The sequence below is a fragment of the Enhydra lutris genome, unplaced genomic scaffold (assembly GCF_002288905.1).
Source record: "Enhydra lutris kenyoni isolate GAN:26980312 unplaced genomic scaffold, ASM228890v2 scaffoldscaffold6, whole genome shotgun sequence".
In the NCBI taxonomy this organism is placed as follows: Eukaryota; Metazoa; Chordata; class Mammalia; order Carnivora; family Mustelidae; genus Enhydra; species Enhydra lutris.
The window spans coordinates 40911799-40927826 of NW_019154090.1; the positions used below are offsets into that span (position 1 = coordinate 40911799).

The 16028-nt window shown below is 38.6% G+C and overlaps 1 protein-coding gene across 1 annotated transcript in view; it reads left to right on the forward strand.

Moving 5' to 3' along the window:
• The window catches only part of LOC111141568 (MACRO domain containing 2), a 1949692-nt gene that overhangs the window by 1873092 nt on the left and 60572 nt on the right, over positions 1-16028 (forward strand). The window contains exon 13 of the mRNA XM_022494211.1: positions 11785-11862. Within this exon, the coding sequence (XP_022349919.1) occupies positions 11785-11862 (78 nt within the window). The remainder of the gene's footprint in view (positions 1-11784; positions 11863-16028) is intronic.

Here is a 16028-nt window from a genome sequence, read left to right on the forward strand (position 1 = left end):
GCAGGCTCCCCACTGAGGGGAGAGCCCGATGCAGGTCTTGATCCCAGGACCCTGAGATCATGACCTGAGCCGAAGGCAGAGGCTTAACCCACTGAGCCACCCAGGGGCCCCTTGAAGCTTGATTCCTTAAGAGCTCTTGCCTGCAGGATTTAATACAAGCAGCTGTGATATGACCTGGGCCTTTCTTGACACTCTAGCAAGTTTTTTGTTTTCATTCTGTTTTGTTTTGATTTTTTATTTTTCTGGGTATATGTGAAGCTTCAAGGAGGTTCAGATTTTTAGCAGTAAGATCCAGTATATCTGCTGTTAAAAAAGAAGTGTCTGAAATGGCTCTCCCAGCTTCACTGTTGATCTGCCTCTCACAGACTGAGCCGCTCTCGGAGCTGTGTCCTTCCTCACCACGTACGAGGTGCTTGCTCTCCCTGCAATGGGAAATCTGTGGGTGGTCCATCTGAGGATACTTATTTTTAAAATCCTCCTCTGAGTGCAAGCTGACTTAGCTACAGAGGAGAAATGCACGCATATGGGGCTTTGGTTCACAAATACAGTAGGTTTTAGTGGCGGTTCTTAAAGAGTGGTCCCTGGAGCTGCAGGGCCAGCATCACCTGGGATCTTCTTAGAAAAGCAATCTCTCAGGCCTCACCCCAGACCTACACCATCAGATGCCCTGGGAGAGGGAACCAGCATCCTGTGCGTTAAAAATCACTCCAGGGGATCCCAGAGCACGCTAATACTTAAGAACTGCTGTGGTTAAGGAAAAAATAAGTTGAAGACAAAGTATGGGGAAGCAGTGAATGTTTGATATTTGAAAAGAAAAAAAAAAAACACATTATTTTTACTCTTCCAGTAAGATTCACTGTAGGATCTATTGACTTGGCCAGCCTTCCTAGCGCAATTAAAATTCACTTTCCTGAGCAACCGTATGAATGAATTTCGCCAACATAATATGGAGCAAAGGAAACCAGACAGAGAAGAGCATGTATTGTGTACCATTCCATTTATATAAAGTCTGAAAACAGGGACAACAGATAAATGCTGTCGCAAGTCAGAGTGGTGATTTTTGGAGGGGAGGGGAATGGTTGAAAGGGGGGATGAGCTGAGCTGCCAGGAAGCTGGGTATGTTGTGTTTCTTGAGCTGGTGCTGGTTACACAAGGATGTTCCATTTGTGACAAAATGGCAAGCTGTGTACTTCATGAATTTTGCACTTTTCTTTATTTATCTTCAATGAAAAGTTGACAATTCCAGGGTTTTTATTTTTTTCCTCAAAAATCATGAACACACCTTTTTTGGAAGTGTTCAATGATGGAAATGGCATGCACTGTAATTCAGCATCCTCCTCCCCCCGTTGTAACTCCTAAATAACAGAGGTTTTGCCTTGAAGTGACCTGTTTTGTACTTGTCTGAGCTTGAGGAGAAACGTAAGCTGCCCTAAGGCTCTCCTGCATCCCCCGTTTCATTAAGGTCCTTCCCCCACTGTTGGTTTCTGCTCAGTGTCAACCTCTTCTTATTCTCAGACACATTTGATTATTTTTTTATTGATTTATTTATTTACTTGAAAGAGAGAGAGAGTAGGGGGAGGGGCAGAGGGCAGGAATCTCAAGCGGACTCCCCGCTGAACGCAGAGCCCCACACAGGGCTCGATCTCACGACCCTGAAATCATGACCTGAGCCGAAAACAAGAGTCAGATGCTTAACCCACTGAGCCACCCAGGTGCACCCAGACCCATCTGATTATTATTGAGGCCAGCAAACTGGCCTCAAGCAGGATCCTTCCAAGAAGATCAGCATTTTTAGAAGTCCCCAAAGGAAGAAGTTTCAAGTCCCAAAAGGATGACATGCTTCTGTGGGAACGATGAGTGACAGAGTGGTTATTCTGGAACAGATGTCCCCTTACATCTCACAACACAGAGAGCCATCGGGCCACTAGCTGCAGCTACTCACTTGGTCGCCTTGATCAGATGTGTCTTCCTCACAGGTGATGTAAGGAACAGTAGAACCCGAGTGTGAGCACAGCAGAGGGGCCAGGGTTGTGACACTGGCCTGAATAGGACGCAGTGTTCCAGACAGACGTGCTACTAATCTGACATTGGCTCTGATTCTGTTTGCAAGTGGTGTTTTATCAAGTAAGGCCACAAAACAAGAAGTGACCGCAGATGTGTGTTGGAGGGTTATTCAGTCCTTACGCTGTAGATCTTTTGGTCTATAACAATAAAGCTACCTCTCATTGTTTCCCACCAATATAAGAACATCAGAGACTGTTGGTTAGTAACCTGTTCTCACTATCGTTTTTGAAAACTTATCACTATAGTTCTGTAGTATAAGCAGAACTAATCATATGCCAGTTCCCTCTAGGACTGCTTCAGATGCTTCTAAAATGCCAACATATTTCCGTGGTGTTTGGCAAGTCATGAATTAACTCCCCTCTTTGCAGGGAACTCTTATAGCCATCCTGTTATCAGGGACCCACCAGCAGGCTCCAGGACCCTGCCCCAGTGGATATGTCCATTCTGATTAGCAGAGTCCAATGCCAGTTATTGTTCTGGATATCACCCCAGATTCCCTTAACATGACTTTATCTGTGCCATCCAAACTGTGACTCCTTGATACAGTTGAAGGATCTGTGAAAATTAACTCCAGAGAATTAGGATGGGGAAAGGGAACCCAATATTTAGGGAAGATTCCATCTTCCACATCCCTTTTGAGACTTAGTTCTGAGGGGCAACAGGGGTATCAACTTGAATAGCTCACATTCAAAATGGAGGGGTGCCTGGCTGGCTCAGTCAGTGAAGCATGTGACTCTTGATCTCGGAGTCGTAGGTTCAAGCTCCACATTGGGTGTAGACTACTTAAAACCTTAAAAAAAAAAAAAAGTTAAATAAGTCACCCAAACACAGAAATGCACATGTCAGTGTTATGGAGGGAATGCTGTGTCTTCCCCAAACAGAAATGTCCAATGGGGAGTCCTAGCCCCCAGCATGATGGTATTTAGAGATGGGGGTTCTTTGGAAGACAACTGGGTTTAGAGTAGGTCCCCAGGGTGGAGCCCTCAGTGGCCTTTTTAAGAAAAGGAAGAAAGAGAGATCTCTGAGTTTCCATTTGCACACACGCTGGTCCATGTGAGAACAGAGTTAAGAAGGCAGCCTGCTGCAAAGCAGGAAGAGCGCCCCCATCTGAGACGAAATCAGTTAGTATACCTTGATCTTGGACTTCTAGCCTCCAGAGATAGAAACAAACAAATTTCTGTTGTTTAGGCCACTCAGTCTCTGGTGTTTTGTTATGGCAGCCCAAGAAGACTAATATGGTTGGTCATTACATTAGAAAAATCTATTAAAATTATTTTTAGAACTCATAGTTAAATCTAGTGTAAAATAGTAGTAGATTAAAGTAAATTATAATATTATTTATTTCTTCCTGGAAATAAAAAAGAACACTTTTGAGTGAATCCTTAGTATACTTCCCAAGACCCTCTTAAAATAACATTTTGCAGTATTTTGTTTTAACACATTTTTCTCAGTTTATGAGGCAAAACATTGCCTTCATCATACCAATGCCTCTATACACCCCATTTCCTATAATACCAGATGTCACCTGATTTTCCCCCCACCAGGGTCATATCAGAAAATGAAATTTACTGAACTTGTTTTATTCTGCATGACCAGGCTGTTCCCTCTTTAACTTTCTGTAAGTTTCTTGGTTCAGTATTTTTCAATCTGTGTACAAGGTTCATGAGGGTGCTGTATGTTTGAAATGCCTAAAAAGGTGGGTGTTTTTAAAAAATGGATCTAAAAGAATGCCATACTTCTAAAAGTAGTGTTTGTAAAAAGCACTTTAGAGATGTTTGATGTATCTGTACATGTTAAAATTAGATAATGAACTTGCAAGAACTACAAAGGGAATGAGGCCCAACTCTCCCAAGTTCTGCAGAAGCAACACACACTGGGGTTACTGCTATTGGAAGGAAAGTCAGCGAGGAAGTAAACCACTTCAGCAGCCCCAAGGACTGGGTCCTCTGGAGGCAACACCAGCTCAAGCAGTTCCTCCAGGTTCTCAGTAACTCCTCAAATAGCTGTCCACTCAAGGAGCATCAAAAGCTTACTACATTCTTTCCCTTTTCTACTCTTCTAAAGCCACTAGGTGACTCATTATGCTTCTTTGTTCTACCCTGTCAGCAGCTTGTGTTTCCTCCCTTCTCTTTCAGTGAACCTCTGCCTTTAAACCACTCAAGGCTTTGAAACCTGACCTATTTTACCATCAAACGCTCCCAGATTAATACATTCCTAAAGAACTAACAGATTTCTCTCAGTATAATCTAATATTAATTCTCTCATGGAAGGTGGAGGTGTCCTATCAGACCACCCTTAGGTCTGTTGGCCAACCCACAGATGACTACCCAGGGCCAATCCCTCACCAATCATCTGTGACCCAGCTTTTAGAATTATATGGTGCCAGACATGGCAACTTCTTTTCCCAACTTTCCCTAATCAGGGGGCAGGCACTTTCCCCAACATTCCCTAATTAAAGGCAGCATGGCACAAGAAGGCTGTAAATCAGAATGAGGTAAACATTCACATTTTTGCTGCTGAGTAGTAGGAGACAGGTTAGTGACTAGCTTGGCTGTCTTGGTTTGGAGTCTCCAAAAGCAAAATTCTCAGACGAGGATATGGGGGCAAATGGTTTATTTGAGAAGTGGTCCCGGGAAGCACAGTAAGGAATGGAGGGAGAGGACAGCAAAAAGAGGGTACATGAATGAGGGGAACTGAGACTCTATTTCTCTAAGAAGTATAGAGCACATTCAGAATTGTCTCCCAAAGAGTTAAGGAAACAGGTCATATCTCCTGAATCCTTTGGGGAGTCTCTAGCTGGGTATTATCTGTTGGATACTTCTGGTTCATCCAAGGAAAAATGCCCTCAATCAGAGTCTCAAAAAGGAACCCATCTCCTGAAACCATTTGCTGCGATCTCAGGAGGAGCCCAGTGCGATATTGGTGGGGCATTTTCCACCATGAGGCTTAGCTATAGAGAGATCTAAACTCTCTAGACCTCAGAGGTGGGCGTGGGCTGGGAAGATATAAGAGAAAGAAGAGTGGAGTGAATCCAGTATTGGGATACCCAATAGCACAACAACATAGGATTATTTAGAATGGCAGGAAATTGGATTAATTTGAACATCCAATAATAGACACAATGGTAAACTAGCTTGTGGTAGGTCTACAGAGTGAACCACTCTGAGGCCATTCACACTATAAAATTGTATTCAGTAGCCTAGTGGAACACTGAAGAAAAAAATAACTGAGAAAAGTAAGTACATCCATTTTCATTTGGATGGGTTTGTGGGTCCTTCTAGATAGGAGGAGCAAGTAAGTGCTAAGGAGAAGTCATCCAGGTCTTTGAAGTTCCCATGAAATGGGTAACTCCCATGAAAGGTCCAAATGCTTATGTTAGTTTCTAAATATGTCCCTTTACATCACTTGGGCAATAAGACTCGAATAAAGACTGCTCCAAAAGAGTGAGTTTTGACTCAGTCCATTAGGAACATAGGAAATTCCTCTGGCTCTCAGCAGTGTTGGGTCCCCGGCATCCCAGCCACACTCCCCAAGCATCTGGCTAAAAAGAACCTGAGCCCAGAAGTTGAAGCATTTATGAATCTGGGGATAGACTCTGTCTACTGCCTCAGCTTCTCCACGAAATAAAATAACTGAGAAGTAAAGGCCAGTCTGTGACTCTGCCCAGAGTTAGGATCCAGAAAGCCTTTATCGCTTCTCCAAAGGGAATGTTCTCTCAAAGACTTTCCATTATCAGATTGAATTAAAAAGTGTAAATAAAATACTCCCTGATTTATAGATGAACATTTTAATAGTATTACAAGTCAGTGTCTACCTAGAACCATAGCTACTCTTCATGCCTGTGGTTTGGTCAGATTTTTTAAAAAAGGGGGGGATGTCAAGTAATCCTGCTGTGCAAGGCTTAGCAAGAAAGAGGGAGGCAAGATCAGAAAGGAATCGGAAGGATGGAGGTCAAGGATAGCAGGTCACAGACAACTGGAAACAAGAGCAGATTTGCCTTTGTTTACATTGCCAAGGGGGAAAAATTAACTTGATGGAAAAGGGTAATTAAGCATTTCTTTTTCCATCATGGTCAGCCTGGCTTCATATCCAGCTGTTCTATTAGACACTGTGATGACTCTTCGTCAAGTCACAGAGTTAACGATGGCCAGTGTGGCACCGATGTCACACAGCAATACTTCCCCCACCATTAACCTTTATTTTATTAATAGTAAAAATCTCAGAGTGAGAAGAGTCCAACTCAGGTAGGCAGATAACAAGGGAAGCCTGAATGTTTACAGAGAGGTGTTGTCAGAACAAAGAGGTAATTTGAACAAATCAGCAGATTAGCCTTGAAAGGTACTTAGAGAGATTATCTAGCTCAACACCCTCAGTTCCTAGGTGTAGAAACTGAGACATTGTAAGGTGAATGGGTTTTCCTAGAGTTACGAAGCTTGGTATTGTGAATCTAGGATCACAACCTCAAGCCAGCGTCCATCCATCATGACTGACCCTCTTATTTGCTTGTATTTTCAGTAACAACCTGTAGAAAAATAACCCCTCCAATGTAGGAATTAGCTGGTTTACACAAGTTACTGTTTGGAATCTGGTGTGTGTTTTCTAATAGAAACAAAGTTAGTGGTACATGGTGGTAGTTTTCCCAGCCCTGCCTCAGAAACGGTTAGTAGCTGCATTCTAGAAATTTGGGAATAATTGGCCCCATTTTAATGGGGGTTAATGATTGCACAATGAAGACAAATGACCGACCACAGCTCTGTCTGGCCTCCCAATGCTCAGGGCAATGTCCTGTCCTATGGACCTGGTAACTTTACAGGTAAATATAGATCAGCCTTGTATGTCCAGCTGCACTGGGGCCGAGCATAGTTTAGATCGTTGCCATCTGAATACTCTAGGAATGTATTGCAGGATACATTTCTCCTATATAGAGGAATAGTTCCTGCAAAGCTTCAATGAGACCATACTCAGCTGTGGAGATGCTAGTTTATGGTGGATAAACATACTGTTCAGATGGAGGAAAAACTATTCTAATTGCTTCACATAATAAACCAGCGATTCAAATGAGCAGGCCAGGATAAATGTTTTCCTTGGTATAATCGAATCAGTTTACAAGAACCAGAGGAAATCCAGGTGATTGTGGTTTCTGTGCAAGGTAAGAGACTCGTGGGTGAATGTTTACAGGCTACAGAGCAAATATTTCAGACATAGGTGTTTGTACATAACACTTACTTTGTTCAGACCCCTTGGAACTTTTATACCAAAGTGACCTCCTACCGCAACTCTCCATAGTAGTCAGGGATTACCTTTCTTACTAGATGGATTTTGTACATCCTCTGACTTGAAAATATTTTCAAAGGCAGTTAATCATCCGTTCAGTTTTATACTTTATAGACATTCCAAATTTTGGTCCAAAATGTTGTTTACCAGCTGGATTGTCCTCTTCATTTGTTAAACGCATCTGTATGTGTTTTTAGCTCTTTTCTCAAGTCAAATCTACCTTAAGAATTCAAGAAGTGGGGTGCCTGGGTGGCTCAGTTGGTTAAGAGCTGCCTTCGGCTCAGGTCATGATCCCAGGGTCCTGGGATCGAGCCCCACATCGGGCTCCCTGCTCAGCAGAGAGCCTGCTTCTCCTTCTCCCTCTGCCTGCCGCTCAACCTACTTGTGCTCTCTCTCCCACTCTCTCTGTGTTAAATAAATAAATAAATAAATAAATAAATAAATAAATCTTAAAAAAAGAAAAAAAAGAATTCAAGAAGTGCCGTCATTGATGAATTCATGGAGTGGGCATCAAATTCTGTAGCTGCTTCTCAATTATAATCCTAAAAACCTTTTGTAAAATGGCTGTTTCACTGGCATTAAGATATAAATATTCTAGTTATTTTTAGTCTTGTCAGGGTCATGGGTCCCTATGAAAATATGATGGAAACTATCTCCTTCTAAATAAGTGAACATGACAATATATGTACACATTTTACACATCAATTTATTCCTCTAGAATATATCTAGGAGTTAAGAACTAAGTTCTTAATTAAGGTTAAGAACTTTTATTGTAAGGGGACATTTTCAAAAGAGATAGTACCTATTTTGATTTACAGTTTAGATGTTTATTAAAAATGCAATAGTGGGGTACCTGGGTGGCTCAGTGTGTTAAGCCTCTGCCTTTGGCTCAGGTCATGATCTCAGGGTCGTGGGATGGAACCCCACATTGGGCTCTCTGCTCAGCAGGGAGCCTGCTTCTGCCTGACTCTCTGCCTACTTGTGATCTCTTTCTCTGTCAAATAAATAAAATCTTTTTTTAAAATGCAGTAGTTTCATTGCTTATCATCACATCTTCAATCTGTACTTGTACTGTTTTATATAGACATGGTGTAATTGACTACATTAAAAATGACCTGCTTTTTAGAATTTGTTTTATGTTTTTTAAAATTTTAATCTATTTTAACTACTCTTAAACCTTTTTCAACTTTCTAAATGAGGAAATTTTTTTTACTGTATGGAAGTATTTCTTTTTTATTCTTGTTAATCTTAAAAGATAATCTATCTTTAGAACTTTGGCTCAAACATTTGATTTAATATTTGCATTTGAAAAAATTTTCTGATAGAACATTGACCTTAAGGATTTTGAAAGTCACAGTCTGCATATATATTTAATTCCAGTTCTCTGCTATTAAAATAACATTGACTGAATCTCAGAATTAGGTGGTAAGTCCTTTACATTTTTTGAATATTACCAAATGATAAATTTTAGAATTAAATAAAATATGAATTTGAGGGGCTGCAAGAATTTAGTATATACAACTATATTTTTCACGGTAGTTTATAGAACTTACATAGAAAAATAAGCTCTTTTAGTGACCATATATACTCAATATGTGTTCTTTCTTATTATGAATAATGATTTTATATATATATATATGCAGTGCAGTGTTCATCACCCCTAGGCAGAAAAGCTGCACTGTCATTTCGAACCCACAACTAAGTCTAACATAATAAGATCTATGATTTAAAACATTCAGGACCGGGATGCCTGGGTGGCTCAGTTGGTTGGACGACTGCCTTCGGCTCAGGTCATGATCCCGGGGTCCCGGGATCGAGTCCCACATTGGGCTCCCAGCTCCACGGGGAGTCTGCTTCTCCCTCTGACCTTCTCCTCGCTCATGCTCTCTCTCACTGTCTCTCTCTCAAATAAATAAATAAAATCTTTAAAAAAAATAAAAAAAATAAAAAAATAAAACATTCAGGACCATATCCAGTCTTGCCAAAGTTCATGTGACTAGGAATTCAAAGAGCCCTTTGAAAAGAGAGAAACTTCAGTGGAAACAATCTCATAGCCACATGGTCATGTGTGGATGCTGTCATGAGCTTCTAGCTTTTATCCTGTTTTATTGCTGTATATGCAAGTGGAACCATTTCAAATACAAAACAAAAGCAACTTGTGGGTTTGGTGATGGGTCAGGTTGATAGGAAATACTTGGCCTCACAGAAAGACATGTATTTGTGTCCACAGAGAATGTGCGCAAACATTATATATCTAGGATATATATATATATAGATATATATATATATATAGTCCTTTGTAGATTTTATTTCTAAAATTATGACACATTCTTAAATTAATAGTGTATTACGGTTCATTTGGTAGCATTTTTTTTTCCTACCTACACGAAGTTAATAGTGAAAATGACAATTGATGGTGTCTTAGATTCAACAAAACATTATATATAGATTAGAACACATAAGATCTGAAGGCACCTTAGCAACGTTAAAACAACTCTCCAAGGAAATTGAAACTGAAGGGTCAATTAGTTTGCTAGAAAGACAGATTTTGGTGACAGTCCAGAGATTAATTTTTCAAGTATTTTCACCCATCTTATGTGAATCATTAGACCATAAACTCAATGTAAATCACTTTTTAAAAGACATTTTTAATATAATATTTGATGCATGGAAAATAATGTTTATGTAAATTATAAAGCATAATGAATTATTGTTGAGTGTAAATGAACACATTTTAACTACATGCAAAATCTTGGATAATCTTAAAACATTAATGTCGAGAGAAATGAGTATTGCCCAAGCCTGCATATCAAATGATGCCATTCTCTATAAATAAGTAAAATTTTCAAAATTAAAATTGAGCCTGATTCATATAGTACCTTTTTAAAATCATTGTTCACTTTCAGTGTTAATGCGGACAAAAGTATTCAAGGTTTGTTGTTTTAAATCCACATGGTAGAGCCAAAATTAAAAAGGCATGTTTTAAGGGGAACTGGTTTAAAACAATTTGACTAGAGTGAGAGAAGAGTTTGGAAAATGTGTCTATGCTCAGTTTTGCTTCCAAATTTGGACTTTGAAACTTATTGTCAGTCTCAGAAAGAAATAAGAAGCTGTGCAGATAATTAAACATTTGCCTTGGGGGAATTATTTGCAGTTAATTAAAATCATACACTTTGGGTGTATGCTTGCTTCACTGGTTATTAAATTTGAATCATATGTTAACTACCCAGGTTTCTCACTTGTCCATCAAATGTTGCTTGTGGCAGGTTCAAGAAACAAACTTTCTCATAATATTCCAAACTGCATTGTTTGAAACGATCTCCTAGTTGGGGGAGGGAGGGAAAAGGAATAAGGAAACAAAGAAAGAAGGATTTGAGACTCCATCTATTCAGCTCTGTTCAGAGTGACAGCTCAGTGGAGCAATGTGAACTCAGTAGAGAACCCATTTGTAATGGGAGTCTCAGTCTGCCATCCCCAGTGTGCTCCATGGCCATATGCATACCATATTAGGTCATGGCTTTTAGATATCTTTAGATTACCACTCTTATAGCTGCATGAAAAATATCCCCTAGATTGTAAACTTTATGAGGGCAGAGTCAATCACTATTGACTCCCTAGGCTCAAGAAGTATCTGGCATAGGGTTGGCCCTTAATAAATACTTTTAGAATGAATGAAAGGCCCATTTTCTGTCTTCCCACCGACCCACTCACATGCTCTTTCTGATGGCTTTCTAAAGAGCCTACAGAGAGCCCTCAGGAACCAATGAGGAATCCCGTGTAGTCTTGGAAGAGTCCATGGTCACTGAAACCTATTTGGCCACGTTATTTCCTGCAAGTATATCCTGTAACAACAACAACAAAAAAACATGAACTTACACTGATTTCACATTTAAATGTGCTATAGGAGGGAGAGGATGAAATTGCACAGAACAGAAGGTTTGCATTCCCTTTTGCTATTGTTCTACTGGTAGTGTTCCTCAGGAAAATGAACTTAATTACAACTGGATTTCAAAGCTCTACATCTGGCTCTTTCAAGGACTCAAGGCTGCCATATATGAACAACTGCAGTAATGGATGCATTAAGAACATTAAAATTGTTATTCCTTTAATCTCCTCTATTTTGCCTTCCTTTCATATCCTTTTGCACAATTCTCCAAGGACTTTCACTAATGCATAAAGGCCTGCTTATATTTTCTTCTTTGTTGCAAAAAGATAACCCAACCAAATTTCTATCATCCTTACCTTTGTAAACTTTGTACAAGACCTCTTCTACAGTACGTTAGGAATAGCTTAGTTATTGATAAAAATATTTAAGTATTCTAAGGGTATTTTCTAAAAATAATAAATTCCATGCCCCAAAGATAGATATATCATGACAGTGCTGGCAGCTGCTCTGTTTCCCAGTTAAAAGTGCTGACTAGAGGTTTTGCTTATTTGTTGTGGCAGATTCTACAAAGGACGACAATATTGTAAAAGACAATGAAGTGACAGAGCATTCTGTGTGTGACCAAGATCAACCTAATGGTAAGTTGTGAGGTCCTTTTTTATTTGTTTTCTTCTTCTGAGAATCATTATATTTTAAAAAACAGATTTTAGTTTTTCTGGGAAAAAATGGTATCTGGTAATATTTTATTAACTATGAATGTCAAGTGACTGGTAGCTGCCAAGTTTAGAAAGGAAATTTGCTCTCCACAATCCTCATCACTCACTATTTTTGTACCAGGCTGACTTTATTTCTGTTACCTGCCTAAACTCTATGGGCATTGGGTTTGAAGAAATGAAGAAACGATAATAATGAGAAAAATGGGACTCATATAGACAATAGAGCTAGGTGATTAAATCTACATATCCTTGGAATACAAAGAAGAGAGACTAGAACAAAGAGAAATAAAACAATCTTTAGACAAATAACAAAAATAGTTTTCGTAATGTAAACCAGTTTCTCCACCCAAAACACAAGAGTACACGTATTTATAGACAACAGTACTGAAAACTCAAACAGGAACAGAAATCTACAAAGCCTCATGGACTTTCTGAAGATCAGTGATAAAGAAAGGCTTATAAACCATATAGGAAAATCAGGTTGCAAACAAAATCAGCAAAATCAGATTAGCCTTAGCTTTCTTTCTCCTTCCACAATTCTAAATACTAGATGAAATGGAATAACATTTCCATTGCTCGAAAGGACACAGTTTCTATATTTAGTGAAGTTATTACTCATACATGGAGTCAGGAGTAATATTTTCTCAGGGATACATAGATTAAGAAAATATACCACCCAAGTATCCTTCCTGAATAAACTAACAGAAATCCTGTGCAAAAACAATAAATATAGAAAGGAAGGAAAAAGTCAAGACTGAGAAAGGCACACTTGGAAAGGAATGTGTGATAAGAGACTCATTAAATGTATGAAAATGTTGAAATAATTGCTTCAAAATTAGTATCAGAATATCTTAATTAAATGTTTGCTTTTATCTTTGAAAAATATATGTTGTTTTAAAATGAGAAAGAAAGAGGAGAGACTTCTGCTTTCAGCAATGAAAGTCTAAATAACTTAAACCATTACTCTCCTTGAAGATAACTAGAAAAACTACACCAAAAACAAAAACAAAAATTATGGAGTCTGTTTATAGGCATCAAAGAGCTAACAAGATAATGAAGAATTTTCAGGCTACATTCTGGGATAAAACAGATATCCAGAGATGTGAATTCAGAACTTGAAGCTGTTTTTATATTAAGTCATTTGCTGATTCTACAAAAGGTATCCATCCAAAGTCCCATTGAAAAGGGCAAGGGACCATGCTAAACCCCCTGGTCTTTGTGTTGAAACCCTAAAGATATGTATCCTAGCAGAAAGAATGAACCAGCAGGAGACCAGTTTTCTGAAAGACTGTTGCCCAGCTTTGAATCTTCTCAATCCTCAAATTAATTTAAGATCAACCCAGATTGCTAGTCCCTACTGGCACCTGAGAAAAACAAATATAAAACATTTACTAAGTTAAAAAAGAGTGTTGTGGGTTTCAAACCATTTACAAAAATGAGTTTTTAACATGATTTCCAGCATGTCCAGCACACACAGAAAAATAGCCAGAAAAAAATAAAACAAGGAAACATAAAAGCAATCAAGAGAAATGGGCCATTTGGGCTAAAAATATTAGAGTTATACACATAATGTATAAAATAATTTTGTTGACTATTATGGGGGATAAAGACAAGATTGAAAAATTTAGCTGCAAAATAGAAATTCAAAACAAAACAACACAAAAGAAAAGAAAGGGGCACCTGGGTGGCTCAGTTGGTTAAGCATCTGCCTTCTACTCAGGTCATGATCTCAGGGTCCTGTGATCAAGCTCCGTGTCAGGCTCCCTGCTCAGCAGAGTCTGCTTCTCCCTCTCCCTCTGCCCCTGCCCCCCGCTCATGCTCTCTCTCTCTCTCTCTCTAACAAATAAAAAAAAAAATTAAAAAAAAAAAAAAAAAAGAAATGAAAAAGAAAAGAAAATCTAGATGTGAAAGATGCCATAACTTAAATGAAGAATTCAATGAATAGATTCACGGTTTGACTATGTTTTAGACACAGATGAAAGAGAATTTGTGCACTAGAAGTTAGGTCGTAAGAATGTATTTAAAAAAAAAAAAGTAGAGAGAAAAAAAGGATGGCAAACACTAAAGAAAGGGAACAAATATAGAGGAAAAAATGATAAAGTCTATAACAAATGTTATTGGAGTCCCAGACAGAAAGGAAAGGGAATTGGGCAGAAAAAATATTTCAGGAAATTATGCTGAGAAATGTCCTATGTTGATGAAGGATATCAGGCCACGTGTTCCAAAGCCCTTTGAACTCCAAGAAAAATAAATCCATAAGTAGGCCCATCATTGTACAACTGCTGAAAATCAAAGATAAAGAGAACATCTAAAAAGCAATCTTTAATTGATAGCTGATAGCTGACTTTTAATAAATACAATGGAAATAATAAGACAATACAACATGATAGTTACCATCCAAGAATTCTATACTCAAGGAAAATGTGTGTTTCAAGAATAAAAGTTAATCAAGGATATTTCAGCCCCCCCCCCCCAAAAAAAAAGAAAAGAAAAATTCACCAACAGACAATTTTGGTGTTTTCTTTGGGTAGGAGGGTATTGATCCCAGATAGAAGGAAAAAGATGAAAGAAAAGAATTAAAAGCAAGGTAAATGGTAATTATTCAGTAAGTCTAAATGAGTACTGATGACACCAATTCTTGACAAGAAGCAGGAAAGTGTGACCCATAAGAGAAGAAAACTCAATTAATATAAATCAACTCAGAAATGGGGGGCACCTGGGTGGCTCAGTGGGTTAAAGCCTCTGCCTTCGGCTCAGGTCATGATCCCAGGGTCCAAGGATCGAGCCCTGCATCGGGCTCTCTGCTCAGCAGGGGGCTTGCTTCCCCCCGACCCCTGCCTACCTCTCTGCCTGCTTGTGCTCTCTGTCTGTCAAATAAATAAATAAAATGTTTAAAAAAAAAGAAGAAATCATACAGATAGTGTAATTAATGGCACAGATAGTGTAATGTTAAAAGTTATAATTGTATTCCATATTTTCTGAACGTTAAAAGAGAGATTGTCCACACTAGAGACATTAAAGGTATAAAATAACCCAAATTGAACTTCTAGAGATGAAAAACTGAATGTCTGAAATGAAAACTGCACTTGATGGTAATAATGGCAGATTCGTCACTGCAGAAGAAAGGGTTGGCACATTTGAAGATGTAGCAATAGAAACTATCCAAATTGAAACACAGAGAGAATAAACAATTGAACAATGAAAAGATCATCAGTGAGCTATGGAAGAACTTTAAAGGTAATTCCTTGCCCAATATATATAAACTGAACTCTCTGAAGGCAAAGCATGGGAAGGGAGACAGAAAAAATATTTGAAGTAAAAATAATTGAAAATTTTCAAAACTTTGATGAAAACTGTGAGCCCATATATTCAAGAAGTTCTATGACCCCGAAGCACAAGAAACATAAATGAAATTATAACTAAGCCCATTGTCATCAACTTACTCAATTCAGTGATAAACAGAAAAAAATTGAAAAACAATCAGAGGGAAAAGATAACATGCATACAGAGGAATAGATAGAAAGAGGAAGCCAATGTCTCATTGGAAACTGCACTGGAAACTGCAAACCAAAAACCAAAATTACAGGCTCATACTTGGATAACGTTAAATTAAAGATGGTACAGAAGCACATATATTGTACAGCCTCACTTATATCAAGTTTGAAAAGCAGGAAAATATAATGATACTATTTAGAAAGACATGCTTGAGTTGGGAAAATGATAAAGAAAATCTAGGTAGTGATTACTCTGATTAGGTTGCTGATTAAATTTTTGTGATTAGGGAGGAGGTTCTAATTGGCCCATGATCTGGGTTTCTGGACTGGATGAATATCCAGTTTCTATAAGGATATGTAGTTTTTCTATTAGCTTTTGGTTATTTAACTGAACTCTCTATGTTGTTGGTGCACTTTCCTATATTTTGTTGCATTTTTAGAGAATCGTTAAAAGAGGAAGGAAGAAAGGCAGAGAAGGAGGGAGAGAAAAGGAAGGAAGTATCAATGTCAGAGTTTCTGAAGCAAAGATTATGGTGGGGAGCAGGGAAGGTTGCACAGAATGCTGATTTCAATAAAGGTACTCAAAAACTGAAA